We start from the raw sequence: 25,188 nt of genomic DNA, 5'->3' as shown, positions 1-25,188 counted from the left end.
CAAAAAGAGGGAGAGAGAGAGAAGGGAAAGAGAAGAGAAAAAGAGGGGGCGAGGGAGAGGAAAGAGAGAGAAGGGAAAGGAGGAGGGAGAGAGAGAGAGAGCGCGGAGAGGGAAGGACGGCTGAGGAAGGACGGCCGAGCTGTTGCTGAGAAACCGCAGGCTGCGGGCAGAGAGCAGGAACCCGCCGCCACCGCCCGCCCTCCTCCCTCCGGCCGCCTCCTTCCCGCCGCCCCTCGGCCCACCGCAACGCCAGCCGAGCCCCCCGGAGCCCCCCGGAGCCCCCCGACCTCGTCCAGCCGCCGCCGAGCCGCCGCAGAGGCAGGGCCCGGCCCCCCGAGGCCCGCGCCATGTCGGCCCCCGCCGGAGGTAAGCAACGGGCCCCGCCCGGGGGGCTGGGGGGGGCTAAAGATAACGGGGGGACCAAGAGGAGACACCCCACACCCTTGGCGGGCTGGGCCGGCCGGCCTTTACACCCCTCCCCGGCCTCAAAGGGCGGCGGGGACCGGCCGGGCCTTGCCCGTCTCACCGCTCCCCGAGTGCATCTCCATCTTCCCTCCCAAAAGACAGGCCATCCCATCCCCCCCGGAGAGCCACCTGCCCCCCGCCGGCTCTCAGTTCCACACAGCCCACTCCAAGGATGGGAGAAGAGGGCGAGGATGAAAATCAGCATCCCTCTCCGCCCCGGCTGGGTGCACACGGGCAGCGGCACCCGGTCGCCACCTCGGGCTCGGTCCCGCCGATCTCGACGGGAAGGTTTCGCCCCGGCAAGTCGATCTTGGCCTCGGTGGTGGGAAAACAGGGACGGATCCCAAAGACGTCCCATCCCACGCCGCGGCCCGCCGGCGCGACGCCGCTCGGCCGACGGGGATGCCGGGCGGCGAGGTGGTACCCGGTCGACGTCCACCCCGTCCGTGTCACCTCGGCCTCCGCGCCGTCGCCTCTCTCCCTCCTACCGTCTTGGGGTTACCGGCCTCCCTTCCTAGGTCCTCCCTCGCCGACGCCGGGCGTCCCGCCCCGTCGGCCTCCCTCGGCGGGCCCGCGCCCCGTTCGCGGCCCCGGCCGGACGACGGTGAGAAGAGTGTGGTTCCGCCGGACCCAGAGGTGTAAAGGCCCACCCGGAGGCCGGTCGGCGAATTCACCGGGCCGGAGACCTTTCGAGGACGGGTTTGTGCCGTGGGAGTCGTGTCGCTTCCCTTCGCGTCGCCGGCCGCGGACGGTCGCGTCGGAGAGAAGCCGTATTCGATGGAGTTTTGGCGATGGGGTTAAAATTGTGGTTGGATCCCTGGCTCGATCGAGAGATGAAAAGAGTACTCGAAAGGGTACGGGTCTGATTTTCCGCTCCGAGACGTGGCGCGCCGCAGATACGATCCACCGACCCTCTCTCCGCTTTATGTGATTTCGACCCGAAATACCTCGGACTGCCGTCGGGAGGGTTTCTTTACTGTTCCGTCGATCGTGATGGCGGGCGGAGTTCCAGAATTTGGGTGGCGATGAATCCCGAAGGTGGATTTCACTGAGATCCTATATCACTAACGACATTTATTGAGCACCGACTACGTGCAGATCAGTCTTGCGAGAATCGGGGCGCTTACGATGAAGTTAGAGTACATCGTTCCGACTCTTAAGGGGCTTACGGTCGGATGTGGGAGGACAAGGAGGCTCACGTTGTCACGCTACACTAGGTGAAAGTAAAAATATAAGTAGAAAGGATGAAAATAAAAGTAACTCGTTGATAGGATGGAACCTAAGCAGATACCCACAAGTGCTCATAAAGCCGGTGGGATGTCAAGACAAGAAAGGCATAAGGAAGGGATGTGTCTCGGAGGAAGTGGATCTTAAGAAGGACTTTAAAGGCGGAAGGGATGTGGTTTGCGATTGTGGAGGTAGTTGATTCAGTGATGTGCTAATCAGACAGTACGTAGCCCATGTGGAGGAAATGGTGGGAGAATAGGTCAGAAATGGTAGAATTGCGAACCGGATACTCTAGAGTTGGAAAGTTAGCTTGGGAGGAGCGAGGATGAGCTTAAGCTAAGATAGAAGAAAGTGGACCGGTAAAAGGCAGGCGGTTGGAGAGCACGCTAGAGATAATATTGATGGCGATGATTGATGTTGAAATCAGGTTTTTTTTTAATTTATGTAAAAGTGGAGAGCGATTGGAGATGCTAGAGACGGAGAAAGCTACGCTGTGAACAGCATTTTAAAATGTATTTTTCCAAATAACCTAGAGTGTCACTACTAGTATCGGAAAACTGGGTTGGATACAACTGGCCTTACCCAATATGGCACTGTTTATGGTTTTATTTATTCGTAGAGAAAACAAGTACTTGCCCACAGTCATGCGATGAGAAATTACCTCTCATAGATTTAAAATTTACGGGGGGAAAAAATGAATGACCGAAAAAGTAAAGAGGTGAAATAACGACTTCATTTTCTTCTCTTTCTGGAAAGGAATTTTTCTAGGTGGTGGTGTTGATTTTTTTTCCCAAAAAAATGACAACAATCTCTTTGAACTAAAGGAATTTTAAATGTAACTGTTGAGCGCTCGTTGTGTGCGAAGCATTTGGAAGAGTACAGTGCAACAGAGTTGGCCGAAAAGCCCATGCCTACAAGGAGTTTACAGTCCGGAGGGGAAGTCAGACATTAAAACGAATTAAAGATATGTACGTAGGAGCCGTGGGGCTGAGGATGGGGTGAATATCCCGTGCTTACCGGGTCCTGTACTGATTACCGTTAGTGATCGAAATGTATAGGGGATACGGAGGGAAGGGAGCACAGGAGAAGTAAGGGCTTCGTCGAGAAGGCCTCTTGCAGAAGATGTGGTTTTCTTAAGCCTGTGAAGGTGGGGAGAGTGGTGGTCTGTCATATGATTGGTGAGAGAGAGAATAAGACATGATTACGGCAGTGAGAGAGATTCATTCATTCAATAGTATTTACCGAGCGCTTACTATGTGCAGAGCACTGTACTAAGCGCTTGGAATGTACAATTGGACAACAGATAGAGCCAATCCCTGCCCGTTGACGGGCTCACAGTCTAATCGGGGGAGATGTGATTGAGGTACAGTAAGTTAGAGGAGACGTTGGAGGAGGGAATTGTAATAAAAATGGTGGTGTTTGCTAAGCGCTTATTATGTGCAAAGGACTGCTGTAGGCCCTGGGGGGATACAAGGCAATCAGGTTGTCCCACGTGGGGCTCACAGTTTTTAATCCCCATTTTACAGATGAGGTGACTGAGGACAGGGAAGCGAAGTGACTTCCCCACGGGTCACACAGCCGGCAAGCGGCAGAGCCGGGATTAGAACCCTTGATCTGTGGCTCCCAAGCCCGGGCTCTTTCCACTGAGCCACACGGGGTTGTCATAGGAGAGCAGTGAGTTGAGATAGGAGGGGGCAAGTTGATTGAGTGCTTTAAAATAATAATAATAATAGTTATCATTATTTTACTCACCACCTCAGTCACCAATTTACAGATGAGGTAACAAACACAGAGAGGTGAAGTGACTCGTCCCAGATCATACAGCAGACGAGTGGTGGTGCCGGGTTTAGAACCCATGACCAGAAGTTATGGGCTGACTCTCAGACCGTACTCTCGGGTGAGACCTCAGGCCTCTGCTCTATCCACCACACCATGCTGGAGTTTCTGGAGAAGCAGCGGGGCTCAGCGGAACGACTCCGGGCTTGGGAGTCAGAGGTATGGGTTCGAATTCCGGCTCTGCCACTTGTCAGCTATGTGATTGTGGACAAGTCACTTCACTTCTCGCTACCTCAGTTCCCTCATCAGTAAAATGGGGATTGGGACAACCTGATGACCCTGTATCTACCCCAGCAGTTAGAACAGTGCTCTGCACATAGTAAGTGCTTAACAAATATCAACATTATTATTATTATGATTGACGTGGAGGTGACTAGGCAACCGATGGAGGTTCCTGAGGAGTGGGAAAGGTGGACCGAGTGTTTCTGCAGAAAAATGATCCGAGCAGCAGGGTGAAGTATCGGCTGGAGTGGGGAGAGACAGGTGGCGGGGAGGTCAGCGAGGAGGCTGATACAGTCATCAAGGTGAGATAGGATAAGTTCTTTGATTACCATGGTAGTAGTTTGGATGGTGAGGAAAGGGTGGATTTTAGGGACGTTGTGAAGGTTGATCCAACGCCGTGTGCCCAGCGCTGTACAAAGAGTTAGAGAGAATACAATAAAATGGGACTACAGAGTTGGTAGAAATATTCCTTGTCCCCAGGGAGCTTACAGCCAATGGTAAAAAGTTTCTGTTTGATTCATTCAATAGTATTTATTGCGCGCTTACTCTGTGCAGAGCACTGTACTAAGCGCTTGGAATGGACAATTCGGCAACAGATCGAGACAGTCCCTGCCCACTGACGGACTCACAGTCTAATCGGGGGAGACAGACGGACAAAAACAATAGCAATAAATAGAATCAAGGGGATGGACGCCTCATTAACAAAATAAATGGGTCATAAAGATTTACGCAAATGAGCAGATGAGCACAGTGCGGAGGGGAAGGGAGAGGGGGAGGAGCAGAGGGAAAGGGGAGGGGGGGAAGGGGGCTTAGCAAAGGGGAGGTGAGGGGGGGCAGAGAGGCAGCAAAGGGAGCAGAGGGAAAAGGGGAAGCTCAGTCTGGGAAGGCCTCTTGGAGGAGGTGAGCTCTCAGTAGGGCTTTGAAGAGGGGAAGAGAATGAGTTTGGCGGAGGTGAGGGGGGAGGGCGTTCCAGGACAGCGGGAGGACGTGGGCCGGGGGTCGACGGCGGGACAGGCGAGAACGGGGGACGGTGAGGAGGTGGGCGGCGGAGGAGCGGAACGTGCTGGGTGGGCGGTAGAAAGAGAGAAGGGAGGAGGGGTAGGAGGTGGAAGGGTAACTTTCCCAATATCCCTCAAATCTGCCCTTTCATTTCCCTCCAAACGATCACCATGCTGATCCAAGAACCTGTACCTTGTCTTGTCAGTCACATCAACCTCCTCGCTCAACCTCCTGCCTTTCATCTCGCTCTCCCCCCTCCAGTCCTTACTTCATTCTGCTGCCCTCATCATTTTCCTAAAAAGCTATTAAGTCCGTGTCGCCCCACTCCTCTAGAACCTCCAGTGTTTCGAGAGTAGTGAGAGGCTATACGGTCTCACTTCTGAAACGAAGGTCCTTTTAGATTTTAGTTTGCTCACAATTTTAAAGTCTGAACCTCATTATTTTCAACAACAAGATGGAAGACTCGTCTCTGGCTTCATCCCAAGAAATACTAACGCAATATTAGGGTTTGCTCGGTCAATTCAATGACCCGGAGCCCTTATGTTGTCAAAATGAACACATTTCAGAACAATGAACTCTCGATTGTTTAATTACATTTTTAATGATGGGCTTTGGCATTAGTGAATTGAGAAATAAAATAAAACAAAATGAACAGAATAAAACAGTGGACTAAGTGCACCTGGAATAAATTCACGGTTGTTCTCAAGTTCAGCTGTTCCTTTGTGAAGATAGTTGTTCCAAGAAGATGGAGAATACCTGGGTAACTGTTAAAAAGAAGTGGCTGGTTTGTTTTTTGGGTGTTGTTGTTTTTTTCCCTTGCCCATTTAAGTATTACCTCAAGGACTCTTCCAGATTGAAAACCCAGATTTGGATTATGTCCCAAAGTCAAACCTTCCATTGACTAGAGTTTCAAATATTCTCAGAGGTAGTAGATCTTGAAGTTTTCGTGAGTTATGAAATAGTTCGTGATCACATGAGCTTATTCCCATTTGAAGAAATTAAATGTCTCAGTCTCCTGTTTCATCCTGCCTTGTACCTCGTACTATGGAGCAGCTTTTATACAGGCTAGGGACGTCAACATAAGTACATGAGTGAAAAGCTAATGATGCATTTCAGTTCCCCGGGTGTTGGTGAGAATTTGTCAGATTATATCTCCACAGCAGCGGAGTTCGGGATGCGGCCAAACAATCGATCATTCATATTATTTTAATATATTAACTGAGCACAGAGCACAATACCAACGTCTTGGAAGAATTCAATAGAATTAACATGTATCATCCCTGCCCGCAAAGTACTTTAAGTCGGGGGAGGAGACCATCACTAAAATAAATGGGAGACATTAGTGGAGTTTAAAGATATGTGCAGTTATTACAAAGAATTTTAAAGAACCTAAGCGTGTGTTCAAGATAACATCGAAAGGGTATCTACTAGTCTTTTATGATATATTGTCTATTGCAGATGAGGAGCTCAAATGCTGATAGGCCTAGCTCTGAATGTTACTTTGGAAAGCCTCTCTCTCCTAGCGAAAAACTGTTTGGAAAACAGATCAGGAAAAAAATCTCCCACTCACCATAAAGATTGCTAGTAATAAATACTAAATGCTAATGATCAACCTTTATTAAATATGCAGTTGTTTTAGGTTTCTTTGAATAATGCAAATTCATGACACGATTGGCACGTTCTGAGGAAGGAATGGTAGGAAGTAGAACAAGAGACCGATGGATGGATTCCGTTTCTCAGCCGCATTCTCAGGACGCAAAATATTGGTCTGTTTCCTAAAGACATCGCTGCTTCCTTAGGAGGAATTTCATGTTATTTAATTAAAATCCTTGAGGAGAAAAATATGGAAATTGTCTCTTTCAGCTTAGTTGTCTGTCTTCTCAGATCCAGCAGTCTTTTTCAGCTGTGTGACTTTGGGCAAGTCACTTAACTTCTCGGTGCCTCAGTGACCTCCTCTGTAAAATGGGGACGAAGACTGTGAGCCTCATGTGGGACAACCTAATTACCTTGTATCTACCCCAGTGCTTAGAACGGTGCTTGGCACATAGTAGGCGCTTAACAAATACCAACATTATTATTTTTCTGCGTATCTCACCATAATCAACCAATCCTATTGTCTTTGCTTTCTTACAGCTCAAATGCTATTCCATTTACCTGTGCTGGGAAGTAGAAGGGACGAAGATAATAAAAAATATAATGGAGAGAAAGAAAAAAGCAGCATGGTCTGTGGAAAGAGCGTGGCCGTAGAACTGACGGCCTGCGTTCTAAGGTCGCCTCTGCCACTTGCCTGCTGTGTGACCTTGGGCAAGTCACGTAACTTCTCTTTGCCTCAGTTTCCTCAACTGTAAAATGGAGATCCAAAACTTAGACTATAAGCTCCATGTGGAAGAGGGACTGTGTCCAACTGGATTACCTTGTATTTATCCCAGCATTTAGAATGGTGCTTGATACATAGTAAGCGCCTGGTGAATATCATTTTTATAAAATGTAAAGAAGAAAAGAATCACAGGCTTCAGCTTATGCCTAGGAGACAGATATATAACTAAGGGTTAGAAAGTTATTTTGAGGCCCTTAAGTTTTTTATGGTTTTTTTAATTGAGTTATAAAAATTATACATCCTTCTAATCCCCCTAGTATGGCAAATAATTAGACTAATTTTGTGTATATCTTGTTTATGAAAAATGTTGTATTGATTCCTTGAGCTATATGTCAAATCAGATTGTTCTTGAGACAACTACTAAGTATATTGATTCTTCTTGGCTAATTTTCCAATTAAGTAGTGAGTATGGTTTCCGGTTGAAGATTCTAAGCCTCTACTGAAACAGCCTTGGAGAAACTGTTCTTGATTTTGGTTCCAGAAAAAGAGCTTGGCCATGAGAAACCCTATAAAAGTCACATCTCCCTCAAAGCCTTATTAAAATCACATCTCCTCCAAGAAACCTTCCCAGACTAAGCCCACATTTCCCTTATTTCCTTTCCCTCCTGCATTCATTCATTCATTCATTCAGTAGTATTTATTGAGCGCTTACTATGTGCAGAGCACTGTACTAAGCGCTTGGGATGAACAAGTCGGCGACAGATAGAGACGGTCCCTGTCCTTTGACGGGCTTACGGTCTAATCGGCGGAGACAGACAGACGAGAACGATGGCGATAAATAGAGTCGAGGGGAAGAACATCTCGTAAAAACAATGGCGACTAAATAGAATCGAGGCGATGTACATTTCATTAACAAAATAAATAGGGTGATGAAAATATATACAGTCGAGCGGACGAGTACAGTGCCGAGGGGATGGGAAGGGAGAGGGCGAGGAGCAGAGGGAGATGGGGGGAAAAGAGGGTTAAGCCGCGGAGAGGTGAAGGGGGGGCGGTAGAGGGAGTAGAGGCAGAAGAGGAGCTCAGTCTGGGAAGGCCTCTTGGAGGAGGTGAGTTTTAAGTAGGGTTTTGAAGAGGGGAATAATAATGTTGGTATTTTGTATTTGTTATGCGCTTACTATGTGCCGAGCACTGTTCTAAGCGCTGGGGTAGACACAAGGGAATCAGGTTGTCCCACGTGGGGCTCACAGTCGGAGAATCAGTTTGGCGGAGGTGAGGAGGGAGGGCGTTCCGGGACCGCGAGAGGATGTGGACCGGGGGTCGATGGCGGGATGGGCGAGACCGAGGGACGGTGAGGAGGTGGGCGGCGGAGGAGCGGAGCGTGCGGGGTGGGCGGTAGAAAGAGAGAAGGGAGGAGAGGTAGGAAGGGGCGAGGTGACGTAGAGCCTCGAAGCCTAGAGTGAGGAGTTTTTGTTTGGAGCGGAGGTCGATAGGCAACCACTGGAGTTGTTTAAGAAGGGGAGTGACATGCCCAGATCGTTTCTGCGGGAAGATGAGCCGGGCGGCGGAGTGAAGAATAGACCGGAGCGGGGCGAGAGAGGAGGAAGGGAGGTCAGAGAGAAGGCCGACACAGTAGTCTAGCCGGGATATAACGAGAGCCCGTAGCGGTAAGGTAGCTGTCTGGGTGGAGAGGAAAGGGCGGATCTTGGCGATATTGTAAAGGTGAAACCGGCAGGTCTCGGTAACGGATAGGATGCGTGGGGCGAACGAGAGAGACGAGTCAAGGATTCATTCAATAGTATTTATTGAGCGCTTACTATGTGCAGAGCACTGTACTAAGCGCTTGGGATGAACAAGTCATGACACCGAGATCGCGGGCCCGAGAGACGGGAAGGATGGTCGTGCCATCCACGGTGATAGGGAAGTCTGGGAGAGGACCGGGTTTGGGAGGGAAGATGAGGAGCTCAGTCTCGCTCATGTTGAGTTTTAGGTGGCGGGCCGACATCCAGGTGGAGACGTCCCGGAGGCGGGAGGAGATGCGAGCCTGAAGGGAGGGGGAGAGGACGGGGTGGAGATGTAGATCTGCGTGTCATCTGCGTAGAGATGGTAGTCAAAGCCGTGAGAGCGGATGAGTTCACCGAGGGAGTGAGTGTAAATGGAGAACAGAAGAGGGCCAAGAAGTGACCCTTGAGGAACTCCAACAGTTAAAGGATGGGAGGGGGAGGAGGCGCCTGCAAAGGAGAATGACCGGCAAGAGAGGTAAGAGGAGAACCGGGAGAGGACGGAGTCTGTGAAGCCAAGGTGAGATAAGGTGTGGAGGAGGAGGGGCTGGTCGACAGTGTCAAAGGCAGCGGAGAGGTCAAGGAGGATCAGAATGGAGTAGGAGCCATTGGATTTGGCAAGAAGGAGGTCACGTGGATTTGGCAAGAAGGAGGGTGACCTTAGAGAGAGCAGTCTCGGTAGAATGGAGGGGACGGAAGCCAGATTGGAGGGGGTCCAGGAGAGAATGGGAGTTAAGGAATTCTAAGCAGCCATTGTAGACGACTCGTTCCGCCCTCGCACATGGCTTTCTACCCTTCCTACCCTTCATTCACCTCACCCTCTGCTCTTTCGTACTTATCCGTAATTTGTTTTAACGTCTGCCTTCCCGCTCGACTGTGAGCTCCTTCTGGGCGGGGATTGTGTCTACCCACTCTGTTATATTCTCCCAAGCACTTAGTGTACTGCTCTGCACAGGGTAAGTGCTCAGGAAATACCATTAATTGATCGAGAAGCAGAAAATCGGGGTTCTACTCTCAGTTCTGTTGTCAGGGAACGTCTGCCGAAGCAACGCCGTCAATGGTGAAGATTCCTGACTGAGGGATCACGTACAGCATTTCAGAAGGAGGACGGGCCCATCGAGAACCCTGAAAACCAGCTGGCTAACCACAGTGACAAACCCACAGATAGTCACAGGTCCACAAATCCACAGATAACGGCGTTTCGGCCCAAGGCGTACCGTCGGCACTGTGTCGCGGACGTTGGGGGAAGCAGCGTGGCTCAGTGGAAAGAGCCCGGGCTTGGGAGTCAGAGGTCGTGGGTCCTAATCCCGACTCCCCCACTTAGCTGTGAGACGTTGGTCAAGTCACTTAACTTCTCTGTGCCTCAGTTACCTCATCCGTAAAATGGATTTGAAGACTGTTAATAATGTTGGTATTTAATAATGTTGGTATTTGTTAAGCGCTCACTATGTGCAGAGCACTGTTCTAAGCGCCGGGGTAGATATAGGGGAATCAGGTCGTCCCACGTGAGGCTCACAGTTAATCCCCATTTTACAGATGAGATAACTGAGGCACAGAGAAGTGAAGTGACTTGCCCACAGTCCCACAGCTGACAAGTGGCAGAGCCGCGAGTCGAACCCATGACCTCTGACTCCAAAGCCCAGGCGCTTGCCACTGAGCCACGCTGCTTCCCCTGTTAGTCCCAAGTGAGACGTGATAGCCTTGTATCTTCCTAGCACTTAGTGCTTGGCACATAGTAAGTGCTTAACAAATACCTTCATCATCATCGTCGTCATCATCATCATCATCATCATTATTATCTCAGTAGTAAATGGGTCTTGAATATAAAAGCCTTTTTATTCATCTCACAATATGCTGTACTTCTGTCAGTCGGTCAGTCACTTTTATCGAGCACTTTCTGTGTGCAGAGCACTGTATAGTATAACAATATAACAAACACATTCCCTGCTCACAGCGAGTTTACAGTCGCATTCCATGTTTTGGTTAGAGAAGCAGCGTGGCTCAGTGGAAAGAGCCCGGGCTTGGGAGTCAGAGGTCATGAGTTTGAATCCCGGCTCTGCCACTTGTCAGCTTTGTGACTGTGGGCAAGTCACTTAACTTCTCTGTGCCTCAGTTACCTCATCCGTAAAAGGAGGATTAATTGTGAGCCTCATGTGGGACAACCTGATTACCCTGTATCTACCCCAGCGCTTAGAACAGTGCTCAGCACATAGTAAGCGCTTAACAAATACTAACATTATTAATATAGTTATCAGGGATGACCGAGTTTGAGTGGTTCTGTGCAGAATGCAATGACTGAAAGCAATTCCTTCGCCCTAGTCCTTGGTATTTAATTCTCAGGAATGAGACACAGTCATCATTCTTTACGGGCTATTACTCTCCATCGTCGGTAAATTCCATCGTGCACATTCTTTTTGCTTAAGATGCATTTTCAATCTTAGAATTTCACTTAATAATGATGACTTTTGTCATCAAGTGAGGCTACGATAGCCTCACTTGACAATTCTAGTCATTTCTAACTCATATTAACAGTAGTATAGAGGAAGAAGGCAAATGGAAGATGTCACAAATGCTTCTTTGGACGAAATGGTATTTTTTTACAGACAGGCAAATCTAATTCAGGTGGCTTTATTATCTCCTATCAGTTTGTCTTCAAAGTCATCAACCATATTGTACCATTTTAAAAGTTTGCTTTAAATTTGTAATTTACATTAAAAAAAAAGAATTCCTTAGGGCTTCCTGACATCTCCATATTCAGTACCCCAGCTACTTCATGAAAATTTGATATATGTCTACCTGTAAAATCATACATAAATTACAAGGTCTTCATTGAAGAAATGTTTCTCGGTAGAAGGTGGTGATATTCTGTTTAGTCTAATTGAATTATTGGCAAAGATTCACAGGTGTCCTCTTGCTATTTTGTTTTAGTAGATAGAAGGAATTGTGAAAAAAAAATGTTGGGAGGTGAACTGCACAGAGAAGTCTTTTGTAAAGCATTATAACGACAGGATTAAATGAAGATTATCAAATCTGTCTATGTGAGAATGTATTTGTAAAGTAAGGAATTTGGAATATTTGCAAAACTAATACGCAGAATTGCATTACTGTTTTTTTCTTAGGGATTTGGTGCAAAAACTACAAACCGGTTTTTATTTTTAAGCAATTATTGCTGACAAAAAAGAAAAACTGAAAAGAAGAGCCTTTCTTTTGAGATTTTCCTTTGAAATCTTTTACTTCCTCCATTTCTCTGCCAGTCCTTTGTGGTTCCTGTGGCCCTGCTGTTAAAATGAGGTTCACACAACATTCTATTTTTACAATACTGCCCTCCTTGTTTTGGGTCCTGAGACCTAAATGAATAGCCATGTCAAAAGAAAAATGAATCATGCATACGGAAGAGATGAGAAATGGTGGGGAGCAGAGGCTTCCTTTTAAATATGAAAGCGTATCTGCATTTCATCCCCTAGAACTCTGTAACGAGAGAAGCAAAGACATTCACATATTCGGTAAAATGGAGAGTCAGTTTCAGTGTGGCCTAAAATCTCTGGATGGTAATTCCAAAATGGCCCTAGGCCATATCTTCTAACTTGTTGGGCTCATCTCTTCCATTTCTCTGCTGGCGGACCGTCGCCATGTGCCTTGACAGAGAGGGAGGGGATTTAAGTCTGTCTGGAGAAGGAATATGCGACAGCCCAGCTTTCCCTTTCCTCCTCTAGTGCCAAAAGTGGGGAAGATGATGTACTTATCTCTGTAGAGGTCGGTGTTTTCCTTTTAATGACAAATTGATTATCTTGGAAGTTTCAAATGCCCGGGCGGGTAGAGATGCTGCCACTTGGAAACGAATATTCAGAATAGTAATGTTGGTATTTGTTAAGTGCTTACTATGTGCAGAGCACTGTTCTAAGCGCTTGAGTAGATACAGGGTAATCAGGTTGGCCCACGTGAGACTCACAGTTAATCCCCATTTTACAGATGAGGTAACTGAGGCACAGAGAAGTTAAGTGACTTGCCCACGGTCACACAGCTGATGAGTGGCAGAGCCGGGATTCGAACCCATGACCTCTGGCTCCCCAGCCCGGGCTCAAAATCGATGATATACTTCTCCGGCAAACGAGCCAAACATTGGCACAAGAAACCTGCCCTCTTCACTCCCTTTCACCTTAACCCTCTTTAAAGTCTATGACCCTTGTGGGGAGAAAGCAGGTCACTTTTTTGAGAGAAGCAGCATCGCGTAATGGATAGAATCAGAAGGCCATGGGTTCTAATTCTGGATCCACCAAATGTCTGCTGTGTGACCTTGGACAAGTCACTTCACTTCTCTGGGCCTCCATTCCCTCATCTGTATAATGGGGATTGAAACTGTGAGCCCCATGTGGAACGAGGACTGTGTCAACCCGATTTGCTTGTATCCACCTCAGCGCTTAGTACAATACCGGCACCCACTTAACAAATATCAAAATTATTATTATGATTTTGGTTTTTTTGCTATCCAATGCTTTGTTCGGTCTAGTACTCCCAATCCATGTCCAGTGAGTGCTATTACTCCTACTAAGGTTACTTTCCAAACATTCTTACCTTCAGGATTATTCACAACTCAGGAAAATAGCAATATTTCTCATTCTTCGTAGGATTCCACTTAGAGCCTATTAGACACCTGACTCCCACCTACTTTCCACATCCCAATTTTCCAAATATCTGTCTCTCCCTTTGCTGGCATCACAGGTTGGCAAAACATCATTTCAGGGAGTTCAAGAAAACCTCCAAGTTCATTAGTCCCCTGTACCTATCTCCTTCCTGTTGGTTACTTGAACTCAAGATGGTTAGTAATTTACAATGTGCATTTTTGGAAAATACAGGAAGAACATAGCGGCAGCATTTCTCGAAACCAACATTTTCATAGTTCGTCTCGGGAACGACTTCAGGAAACTAAAGAGAATATTTAAGAGGGAATCCTTGTCAATATATCCCTCTAGACTGTGAGCTCGTTACGGGTAGGCAACTTGCCTGCTAATTGTGTTGTGTTCTCCCGTGTGTTTAGTACAGTGCTCTGCACACAGTAAGAGCTCAATAAAATAGCACTGATTGATTCATTACGGCTCATCGGAGGAGGAAAGTGATCCTAGAGACTTCCCATGAATGAGCTGAGGATTGGAATATAAATGCAAAATGGTTGTGTGGATTTTTGATCACTACTTAAACCAGGTGACCATTAATCCTGTTATTGAAAATACAGAATTAGTGAATATCTGCAAAAGGATTGATCTCTATTCTTCTGCTCTTATTCCTTGTATATTTTGTCAAGTTTTTGTCCAGTCACTGTGTTTCTCTTGGGGAAAAAAAGAACTTGTGGAGTTAGTCTATATCAGTGAAAGATGCAATTTTTTGTCATGTACTTTTGAACTTTGGTTTAATAATGTCATAGGAAGCTTCATGCTGTGATACTTATTCCTCCTAACTGGATATAGCTCCTAGCTTGAAGCAAATTGAAATGTAGAATGGACAAGTTGACCTCAGAGAACTGCTTAGACTGTGAGCCCGTTATTGGGCGGGGATTGTCTCTATCTGTTGCCAAATTGTACATTCCAAGCGCTTAGTACAGTGCTGTGCACATAGTAAATATGATTGAATAAATGAATGCTGGTCTTTTTTCTAAACAGTTTTCAGGACTGAAGAATTCCCGTTTTTCTGAATGTGTTGATTGCAAATTTTGACAAGGAACTTTCTATTTCAAAGAAGAAAAAATTTAAATCTTAGACTTCTGGTTTAAATAGACATGGTTTTTACTACCTCAGAGAACGAAAGGGTAGAAGTGGCCCAAGATAATCAAATTAATGAGTGAGAGTGTATCTCTTCACAAGCAAAGGCAGTCCTTGTGGGGTATAATAATACAGCAAAGACCTATTCTTATATCATCATAATAATATTAATGGCATTTGTTAAGTGCTTACTTGGTGCCAAGCACTGTTCTGAGTGCTGAGGTAGATAAAAGGTCGTGAGATTGGCCTACCTGGGGCTCACAGTCTTCATCCCCGTTTTACAGATGAAGTAACTGAGGCACAGAGAAACGAAGTGGCTTGCCCAAAGTCCACAGCTGATAAGTGGAAGAGCCAGGAGTAGAACGCACGACCTCTGACTCCCAAGCCCGGGTTCTTCCCACTGAGCCGCGCTGCTTCTCTAAATACATCAGAGAGTGGAGCGGAGTGTATGTGTCCATCTTGCATCAGTCTTTTCAGTTCAGGTGAGGTCATTGGTATTTATTAAGTGCTGACTCTATCGTAGACCTTATCATTAGAGGTGATGACTCCTGGCTTCACTAGGCCTCGGTCTGTGATGATGGATGAATAGATTCATCATTTGTATATCTACCAGTGAAGATGACTAAAGGGAGTGTGTCTGAAGGGTGTTGTTTGGAAGGGAAATCTAGATGATGAGATTTTGATTATGTGAATGCAGATTATTGATGTCGGTGTATCTTTAGAGTTAGTTGTTCGTGGATTGCTAACTGCGATAATAATTAACTTTGACTACACTTAACTTCTTTAGTCATTTTCTTCTATGGGGTACTTGGTTACAGAGTTTCAGAAAAGAGCATCAAGTGTGTGCATTGGTTAATATCCCCAAATGACCTTATCCGATCCTGCGTTCCTGTCTAGTACATTGTTTTGGGCTGTTGACAGTGGAATCTTGTCTTCTTAGGGCCAATTTAGAAATAAATCAGTATATCATAAATTCATTTTAAAGGAACCAAATAGAAAGTTTCATTTTAATGCAAACCCTGCTTTCACTTGAAGAAGACCTATATTCTGTGAAATAAATGTCTCCAAACAATTCAAAGTGACAAATGGCTCAATTGAAAATCAGAAAATTAGACACAACCATTAAGGAGAGTCCCTTAGGGAAAGCAAGAACAGAATAAATGTCACGGTCGGGTCAGCCTAGCCGTCCATCCCATTCAGCGTTCTGTCTCTGACGGCCAATAAAAGAGGCTTGGATGAAAAATGTGGTGTTTACCCTCCTTAAACTCATCCTCAAGATCAGGACTTGTCCTCATCGTTATCATCATCACTATTGTGTACGGAGCACTCTACTAGGTGTTTCAGAGCCCACAGTGGAAATAGGAGCCATGATCTGCCCCAGTAAGGAGCTAATAATCAGATACAAAGCAATATGAGAAATACAAAGTCGGTAAAAAGACGCAACTGGTAACAGCGAAAGCAAGCCCAAAATGAATAAATAAATGGATCGAGTAACTGAACTGAACTGAACTGAACAATTAATGTTGGCTGATCACTGTAATATGCTCTTGGGAGACTGCATTTGTGTGATCTTTGCCCTAAAGGATTTCTAACAAGGAAAAACTGATAGATACCAGCCATTCACAAATAGTTTGGAGTGGAAGAAACAACGGTACACCGATTGATAACAGAAGTATGAAAGGTTAAATGGAGAAATAAATACGTTTATATACAGTGACATGATAGTTCCTAAGGGTAGGTGAGTAAATGTTAGTGCTAAGGGCAGCTGTGGGATGGAGGCCACCTGGAAAGGAGGAAATCACTCTTGGAGGAAGTGAATTTTCAGGAAGGGTTTGAAAATGGAGATAGGTAGGGGCAGGTGGAAGGGAAGGCAGTTCCGGACAAGAAGAGGAGCAAGAGTAAAGGAGTCGGAGGTGGGAGTGTCAAGAAGAAACACGGCACATTGAGTTTAACTGGCGGAATGAAGAGCGTGAGCTGAGGTGTAGTGAAAAACGAAATGATGAAATGGTCCGTATTCAGAAATTTCTGCTTGGTATGGAGGTTTCAGAGGAGCAGGGAGATGTGTGTGGGACAACTTTAGTAATTTGAGGATTTCAGGTGTTTTAAAAATTTGAATACCTCTTCCTCTCGTTTGCAATGTATTTCCGTTTCCTCTGTCAGATCTCTGTGGGGAGGTATTGTGTCTTTTATCTCTATTTTATTCTCCGAGTGGTTGGTATAGGGTTCTGCACACAGGTGAAACACAATGAATGCTATTGATTGATATTACTTTAAAGATTCATTGGAATTCCTGACTGCTAACGGCAGAGCCCCATATGTGGATGAATGTTCCTTCCTCTCTTTTGTAATTCTAAGCAATTCCAAAATAAAATCAGATGGCAGTCCCACACATCCCAGGAAAAAAGGTTTAAAAGATGGTGTGATGTCAATTAAAAATGAATAATTGATTTAGAAATGCTTTAGAAATTGTATTGAAGGCTTTATAAGCAACTGTACAGTCATGGAGTTGAATTTATGAGAAGCAGCGTGGCTCAGTGGAAAGAGCATGGGCTTGGGAGTCAGAGGTCATAGGTTTGAATTCCGGCTCTGCCCCTTGTCAGCTGTGTGACTGTGGGCAAGTCACTTCACTTCTCTGGGCCTCAGTTACCTCATCTGTAAAATGGGGATTAAGACTGTGAGCCTCACGTGGGACAACCTGATTACCCTGTATCAGATTAACCCGATGACCTGTATCTACTCCAGGGCTTAGAACAGTGCTCTGCACATAGTAAGCGCTTAACAAATACCAATATTATTATTGACATTATTAAAGGGGGAGATAGACATTTAATATAAATAATTTACAGATATTTAAATAAGTGCTGTGGAACTGAGGGAGGGTTGAATTAAGGGAATTAGAGCAACAGAGAAGGGAGTGGGAGAAAAGGAAGGGAAGTCCTCTTGCAGGAGATGTGGGGAGAGTAATTGTCTGTCAAATATGAAGAGGGAGGACATTCCAGGCCAGATGATGGGCATAACAATGCACATTTTATTCCCCACATGCCATCTCAACCTAAAAGGGAGAGGGAGGTTGGGAATTAGGGACAAAGCAGAATCTTATAAGTCTGATTTGAAAAGTGGCCAAAGTGAGGCAAACCCCGTATATTGTCACGGGGACAGTCTGGCAACATATTTAGACCAAACCAGGGATGACCTAAGAAACTCTGGTCACTTGAAACCATATCCTGAATTAGCCTTAGCATCTGTGGAGGGAATCCTGCCCCAGTTAATTGCGGTTCCACTGACTGATTGCCACATGTGATGAGTATATTCCTAAATAGCCAGGGTATCCCTCCTCATTGAGTGATTCCTCTCCGCCTTCGCCGAACAGTCCTAGCTTCCCTGTGGATGTGAATTTTAAAAGCTGTGTTTCTTTCTCAGGGTGTTCTATTGTTATAGATACCCAAAGTTAACTTCAGTATGCTGAAAAGGAAACAGAGCTCCAGGGTGGAAGCCCAGCCAGTCACAGACTTTGGTCCTGACGAATCTTTGTCCGACAACGCAGACATACTCTGGATTAACAAGCCAGTAAGTTGTAATTTAACCGTATCGCATGAAATAACCACTTTTCACCAAGGTGCCAATTTTTCATTTAGAGTTTGGGTGTGAGAATGGGATGGGGATTTAGGGAGGACAGGACAGGCATCATAAAGCCAACAGGTCGAAAGAAAGCCACAATTTGGGGTCCTTCCGGCCCCGAGTGTCACTTCTCAGCTCTCGTGAAAACCTGGTGTTAGTCACTTAACCTTATCATGTATTTTATCTTGGAGGTAAAATCAAATCCACCAGGCATGGGAATAGCATCTGGTATCATTAAAAGTTTTTGAAACAGGATGTGCTCATGTCTCTCTAGAAACCTGGGCATGTAGGGCTAAGCAGAAAAGGACTGACGCTTGAGTGCATGATGAGATTGTTGGATAAAGCTGCTCTACCGATATTAGATATTGTAATGTCAGTTCTGGAAAAAATGATTAATTCTCAACTAGAGAAACTATAAGATTCCCTCATCTGTAAAATGGGGATTAAGACTGTGAGCCTTACGTGGGACAGCTGATGACCCTGTATCTACCCCAGCGCTTAGAATAGTGCTTTGCACAGAGTAAGTGCTTAACAAATGCTGACATCATTATTATTATTATTATGTTTTAAGCCATCAGCTGGAAGATATGAATTTAAGGTAGCTCACAAATCTATTTCTGAACTTCAGCGGGACAGTGCATCCCCATTAACCTGAATATTTCTCCCTGAAAATATAATAATGGCTGGATAAATACTGTGATTCAGTCAGATACCTCAGTGTTCTGAGAAGCACTTACAATTATTTGCTTAAATGTATTTTATACAACTCCTGTATCAGAACGGTGCTATACCTAAAAACATGAGAAGCAGCACGATCTAGGGAAAGAGCATGAACCTAGGAATCCGAGGACCTGGGTTTTCATCCCAGCTCTACCACTTGGTCCTATGAGACTTTGTGCAAATCACTTATCTACCCCAGCATTTAGCACAGTACTTGGAATATAGTAAACACTTAAGTACCATTCTTCTTCTTATTATTATTGTGAATATAACATCTGATCATACACGAAAATCTGTACGTACATATATTAATACTTTTTACATTTCAAAGATCATGATTTGAGTTCTGCAGTTGCTTGGATACTTTTCTGGACAATGAATTAGAAAACCCCATTCTGTCAATCAGTGGTATTTACTGAGCACTTATTGCTATCGGTACTACTGATTGTGTAGGAGGGTATCATTCTACTGATCGATAATGTTTACAAAACTTTCAAATGGGTGTATTTATTTCAGAATTTACAGACATGAACTCCTTACCTAACAGCATAATTTATGTTAAATTGAAATGTTAATAAATATGTATAGTTCATTTTTTATACTTTGTCAACGAGCTTCGGTTTCAGTAAATGTATATTATAGATTTCCCCACATTTTGAAGAATCAACAGTTGACATTAAGAAATTAAGATCGTGTTAAATGAAGTAACTTTTCAGTCAGGAACCGTTGTGGCTACGTGTACTAAGAAAGCAAAGTGAGGAAAGTAATATTTTCGCAGAGTCTCCAAGTTACCCAGTGTCAATCGGGAAAAGGCAGCCAAAACGTCCCATTCTGGGCTCAGGAACAGTGGCTTCACATTCTAGGATGTTTCCCAAATAAAAAAGGAATGTTAGGAAAACAAATGTCCAGTTGAGCAAATAGCTAGGCTTATTTTTTTAATTGGATTGGAATTCTTCCGTACTCCCTCCGAGAACATGTTGAGTGATATGAAGTTATTCACATTGATATCAACACGTTTTAGATATCTAAGCTATAACATTTGTGGAAATGCAGTTAATTTTGTTTCCATTTTCCTTTTAGTGGGTTCACTCTTTGCTGCGTATCTGTGCCATCATCAGTGTGATTTCTGTGTGCATGAATACTCCAATGACTTTTGAGCATTATCCGCCTCTACAATATGTAACTTTTGCCCTGGACACTCTCTTGATGTTCCTCTACACTGCAGAGATGATAGCAAAGATGCACATACGTGGCATAGTAAAGGTGAGTATTTCAAAATATTTTCAGTACTATACAAATTGCAGTTCAGTTTGGTTTATAAGAACTAATGCTATTAGCGTGTTCACTTTGGTAAAATGAACGAGTCAAACTTTATTTTGTATAGCTCTCTTTACTCAAAGGATAGAATTTAAATGAAAATACAGTGGTAATGAGGGAGATAAATTAGGGGTGCTTGAGGAAAGAAATACTTGAATGACCTGAGATAGTAGGAAGAGAAATGAACAGCTGTTGGAGGATAAATGAGTCAAACAGAGTTGAGAGACTTTGGATAGAATTTAAACCACTTGAAGCAGTATGGAAATGAAGAAGAGATATAAAGGATAGACGTGACATGGAGATAAGTCCTGGATTCGGGCAGGAAAGGAGGAAAGGAATGAGGAGGAAGCACTGGGAAAAATGGGGACAAAATGGAGTAGGAGAGGTGTTTTATTCGAGGGACAACCTGGTCATTTGAATTTGATTTCTTTTAGCATCCTACCTGATTCTCCTTCTAATGCCCCTGAAAAAATTCGGTGCTTTAGAAAATTTTCTTCAATAGGAATGTAGTGACCAGAGCCCCTTCTGGAGATCACCGTGTGCCTTATTCAAGAATAAGTTATATTTAATATATATCAATATATTATCTTTCACCAATAAATATCCATTAGTGATAGGGATGTCACATAGTGTGTATAGGACATAGTCCTTAACCTTAAATTTAAAGTTTTGTTAATGAAAGTCAAATTACGGAACATATACTTGATATTTTAGTTGATTTAGAATAACCTATAGACTGTAAGCTCATTGTGGGCAAGGACAGTGTCTCTCAACTGTTGTATTCTCCTAACCACTTGGTACAGTGTTGTGCGCACAGTAAGCACTCAATAAATTGATTGATTAAGGCTCGTGAACCAAAATGTTCTTTTTCTTGAAATCTGCTCCCTACTAGCTGGAACAGTTGGTAGATGTTTTCAACGGAATTCATAAGTGAACAGAAATCTCTCACGTTGGAACAAGTAAACCAAAGCCACGGGCTGCACCAGAACAAATTCTGATTAGACACTAGGGGAAAAGCAGCTTCACCTTCTTGCAGCCTGTCTAGATCGTTTAAACTCTGGAGTTAATGTATTTTACTCGTGAATACGACCAACTAATTTATTTTACAGTCGCACCCAACAGCACTAGAAATCGTGTTGGAAAGAATGGATGGTGGCTACTGCAGAAAATGAATAGTTTCACGAGGAGAAGATGGGGAAGACAGACGTGGATCTCATATATATATATATATATATATATATATATATATAATGAAGGGTAATAATAATAAGAATGTTGGTATTTGTTAAGTGCTTACTATGTGCAGAGCACTGTTCTAAGCGCTGGGGTAGATACAGGGTAATCGGGTTGTCCCTCATGGGGCTCACAGTTAATCCCCATTTTACAGATGAGGTAACTGAGGTACAGAGAAGTTAAGTGACTTGCCCAAGGTCACACAGCTGACATGTGGCAGAGCCGGGATTCGAACCCATGAGTGACTCCCAAGCCTGGGCTCTTTCCACTGGGTATTCATTGAGCGCTATATATGTGCAGAGCCGTGTACTGTTTGCGTAATGTATATAGCTAATATTATTACTGAGAGTTTTCACCAAGTTTGATTACATACCCCGCTCCTAGCCCCAGAGGCACGTAGTTGCCCTTCAAGATTAGTAATAATAATAATGTTAGTATTTGTTAAGCGCTTACTATATGCAGAGCACTCTTCTAAGCACTGGGGTAGATACAGGGTCATCAGGGTGTCCCATGTGAGGCTCACAGTTAATCCCCATTTTACAGATGAGGTAACTGAGGCACAGAGAAATGAAGTGACAAGTGGCAGAGCTGGGATAAAAACCCATGACCTCTGACTCCCAAGACTGTGCTCTTTCAGTTTCTGATTTCAGAGACCCCACCAGAAAGTTGGATAAGACCTCTCCTTTGTTCCCCTAAAGAAGCGGCGTGGCTTAGTGGAAAGATCACAGGCTTGGGAGTCAGAGGTTGTGGGTTCTAATCCCCACCCTGCCACTTGTCAGCCTTGCGACTTGGGGCAAGTCGCTTCACTTCTCTGGGCTTCGGTTGCCTCGTCTGTAAAATGGGGATCCCTTCCCACCTCATCTAATACCGTAACTGGGCCATAGGACCCTGGCTGGGTGGTCAATGATGGGGAGCAATCTCTAGAGCTGCTTGGAGCTCTTCAGTGATCATTTCCAGAGAGGCGAGACCTCCGGCGAACTCCATGAGCGTATGCCTTCAATGGTGGCGTAATGGGAGTAGGAAGCCGACAGAGCACATTCTCAGAGCTTCAGGGGTTGCTTAGCAGCAATCTCAAGTGTTCCAATCTGGAGATTTGGTAAATATGGAACGGTGAGTGATGACTGTTTGACACAACTGTATTCTATAGCTCAGTAGTACCCAAGACCCCTGAAAAGAAAATGGCAGTTGAATAAATAATGTGCTCTGCACATAGTAAGCGCTCAATAAATACTATTGAATGAATGAATGAATAAATACACTCGATCGTACCAGAGCTTAAACCTAGGACATTGGGGAATTCTCCCTTTAAGAAATCCCGGCTTCTCTGGGATAATTTTGGTTTCATCCCTGAAGAGAGTCCGTGGACCTCTAGGGACATCTTCTTGGCCCCGGCATGATTAATGACAGATCTATCCCTTCTCTAATATATAAGAGTAACTATCGTAGAATTTGATGTTTAAAATACAGGAGAATTTGGTGTTTAAAACGTGAAATCATTGTTTAAACCAGTAGGGCAGTTAAGCATGACCAAATCTTTCATTTGAAAAGCCAGATGGCCGTGATGTAACAGGAAAATTACACCAACGTTGGATTTGTTTATAGATTTGTTAGACTGTAAATGTTTTGCCAGTGTCAGCCAATTATTACTGTGAAGGAGTGATTTTATGTAAGAAATATTGACCTTGTTTCTCATTTCATACTGAATATTTCTCTCATTTATTTCATTAAAGTAATCCTTAAAATATTTTGAGATGCTTGCACTATGCAACTTTGTTAAATTTAATTAATTGCAAGGCAAATTAAAGCAATAAAAGAGGCTAATTGTAGTGACATTAGCTATAACCTTTTTTTAATTTAAAAAAAATCTTCCTTGGAAAAATACCATATAAAAACAAAAAAACCAACCCCCTTTTTTGTCTTTATCACATTAATCTATAATTACTCTCTTTCTGTCAAATGTTTATTTATAATTGTCCCCATTTTAAAATAGCTTTATGCCAAGCCTTGGAAAATTATAGGACTAGTGTTTTGTCAAGTTCTTTGCACTTCAAAATAATCAGCACTTCTGCCTAATTCTTACAATAAGTATAAAGCCTTTTTTCTGTTTTGTGGCATATTACTCAAATTATTATGTAGCAAATGGCAATATTATTTCAATATTTGAACTACGTAAACAAGGGAAACTCCCAAACTTTTTTTAAATGTAAAATCCTTTCAGCATTAGGTTATAAGGCTAAATATCAAATATCACATAAAGTTCCACATCTGAAAGACCCAACTCTTATTTGGGTGCATATGAGATTTTATATTAAATGATCCTACTGAAGTGTTGGTGATAAGCTATGGGACAAACCTGTTTATATCTGTGTGTGTGGTAAATGATTCATTTATTAGTATCAATCAATAATGCTATCTGTCGAGTGTCTACGTGCCGAGCACTCGAGAGAGTTCAAGGGAAGCAAGCCACCTGCTATGTGTCCTCAGCTTTAAAATCTATCTGGAGCAGACGAAGATAAATTATGGATAAATAAGAGGAGCAGGGAGAAAAACAAGGTTAAAACCGGTAACCAGCAGATGTCCTCAAGTGTATTAAGTCATTTCAAATCCATATCAGTGATTATGCCATTTAATAATAATAATAATAATGTTGGTATTTGTTATGTGCTTACTACGTGCAGAGCACTGTTCTAAGCGCTGGGGGAGACACAGGGGAATCACGTTGTCCCACATGGGGCTCACAGTCTTAATCCCCATTTTACAGATGAGGTAACTGAGGCACAGAGAAGTTAAGTGACTAGCCCACAGTCACACAGCTGACAAGTGGCAGAGCTGGGATTCGAACTCATGACCCCTGACTCCAAAGCCCGGGCTCTTTCCATTGAGCCACGCTGCTTCTCTAGAAATGGCGATATTTCTTTAGAAATGGCAATATTAATTTGGTACATAAAATATAATTTTGAAAGTACAGTTTTAAACTATGATTACACTGGCCATGTTCAGAAGCAAGGACAGGGGTAATTCATCAGTGGAGATTATGACAACCAGTTTAAGTATATTTTGGGACCACAAAGGAGTACACCAAGTGAGGAAAACAGAATCAAGCAGTCGGGTTTTACTTTGTACAGAGCATTTTATTTGCTTCTTAATAGAGAAGCAGCATGGCTCAGTGGAAAGAACCCGGGGTTGGGAGTCAGAGGTCATGGGTTCAAATCCCGACTCTGCCACTTGTCAGCTGTGTGACCGTGGGCAAGTCACTTCATTTCTCTGGGCCTCAGTGACCTCATCTGGAAAATGGGGATGAAGATTGTGAGCCCCATGTGGGACAACCTCATGTCCCTGACATCCCCCAGTGCTTAGAACAGTGCTCTGCACATAGTAAGCGCTTAACAAATACCAACATTATTAATCCTTGGGAGAGTACTGAACAGTAAATAGATACAGTTCCTGCTCTCGAAAATCTTCCGGTCTAGCAGGGAAGACATACATGTATGAAAATAAATTACTGGTAAGAAAAACAACCAAGTAAAGGATATGTACATTAAGTACTGTTGTTCATTCATTCAGTAGTATTTATTTAGCACTTACTATGTGCAGAGCACTGTACTGAGCGCTTGGAATGTGCAATTCGGCAACAGATAGAGATAATCCCTGTCCATTGACGGGTTTACAGTCTAACTGGGGGATTACACTGTTATGTGCATTA

At 44.2% G+C, this 25,188-nt stretch overlaps 1 protein-coding gene across 4 annotated transcripts in view; it reads left to right on the top strand.

Annotated features, from left to right (window-relative positions):
- Positions 1–310: 310 nt before the first annotated feature.
- NALCN (sodium leak channel, non-selective) overlaps positions 311–25,188 on the top strand; it is a 209,976-nt gene continuing 185,098 nt past the window's right edge. For 3 of the 4 annotated variants that reach the window (XM_029073990.1, XM_029073988.1, XM_029073989.1), the window contains exons 1-3: positions 311–366; positions 18,018–18,164; positions 20,016–20,198. In XM_029073990.1, the coding sequence (XP_028929823.1) occupies positions 18,057–18,164; positions 20,016–20,198 (291 nt within the window). In that variant the 5' untranslated portion in view covers positions 311–366; positions 18,018–18,056. Of the gene's footprint in view, positions 367–18,017; positions 18,165–20,015; positions 20,199–25,188 lie in introns of those variants that run through there. The other variant, XM_001513615.4, reaches the window with a different exon arrangement.

This window comes from Ornithorhynchus anatinus, chromosome 10 (assembly GCF_004115215.2).
Source record: "Ornithorhynchus anatinus isolate Pmale09 chromosome 10, mOrnAna1.pri.v4, whole genome shotgun sequence".
NCBI classification, from domain to species: domain Eukaryota; kingdom Metazoa; phylum Chordata; class Mammalia; order Monotremata; family Ornithorhynchidae; genus Ornithorhynchus; species Ornithorhynchus anatinus.
Note: the sequence above shows the minus strand (reverse complement) of the source record. Positions and strands in the feature narration are given on the sequence as shown.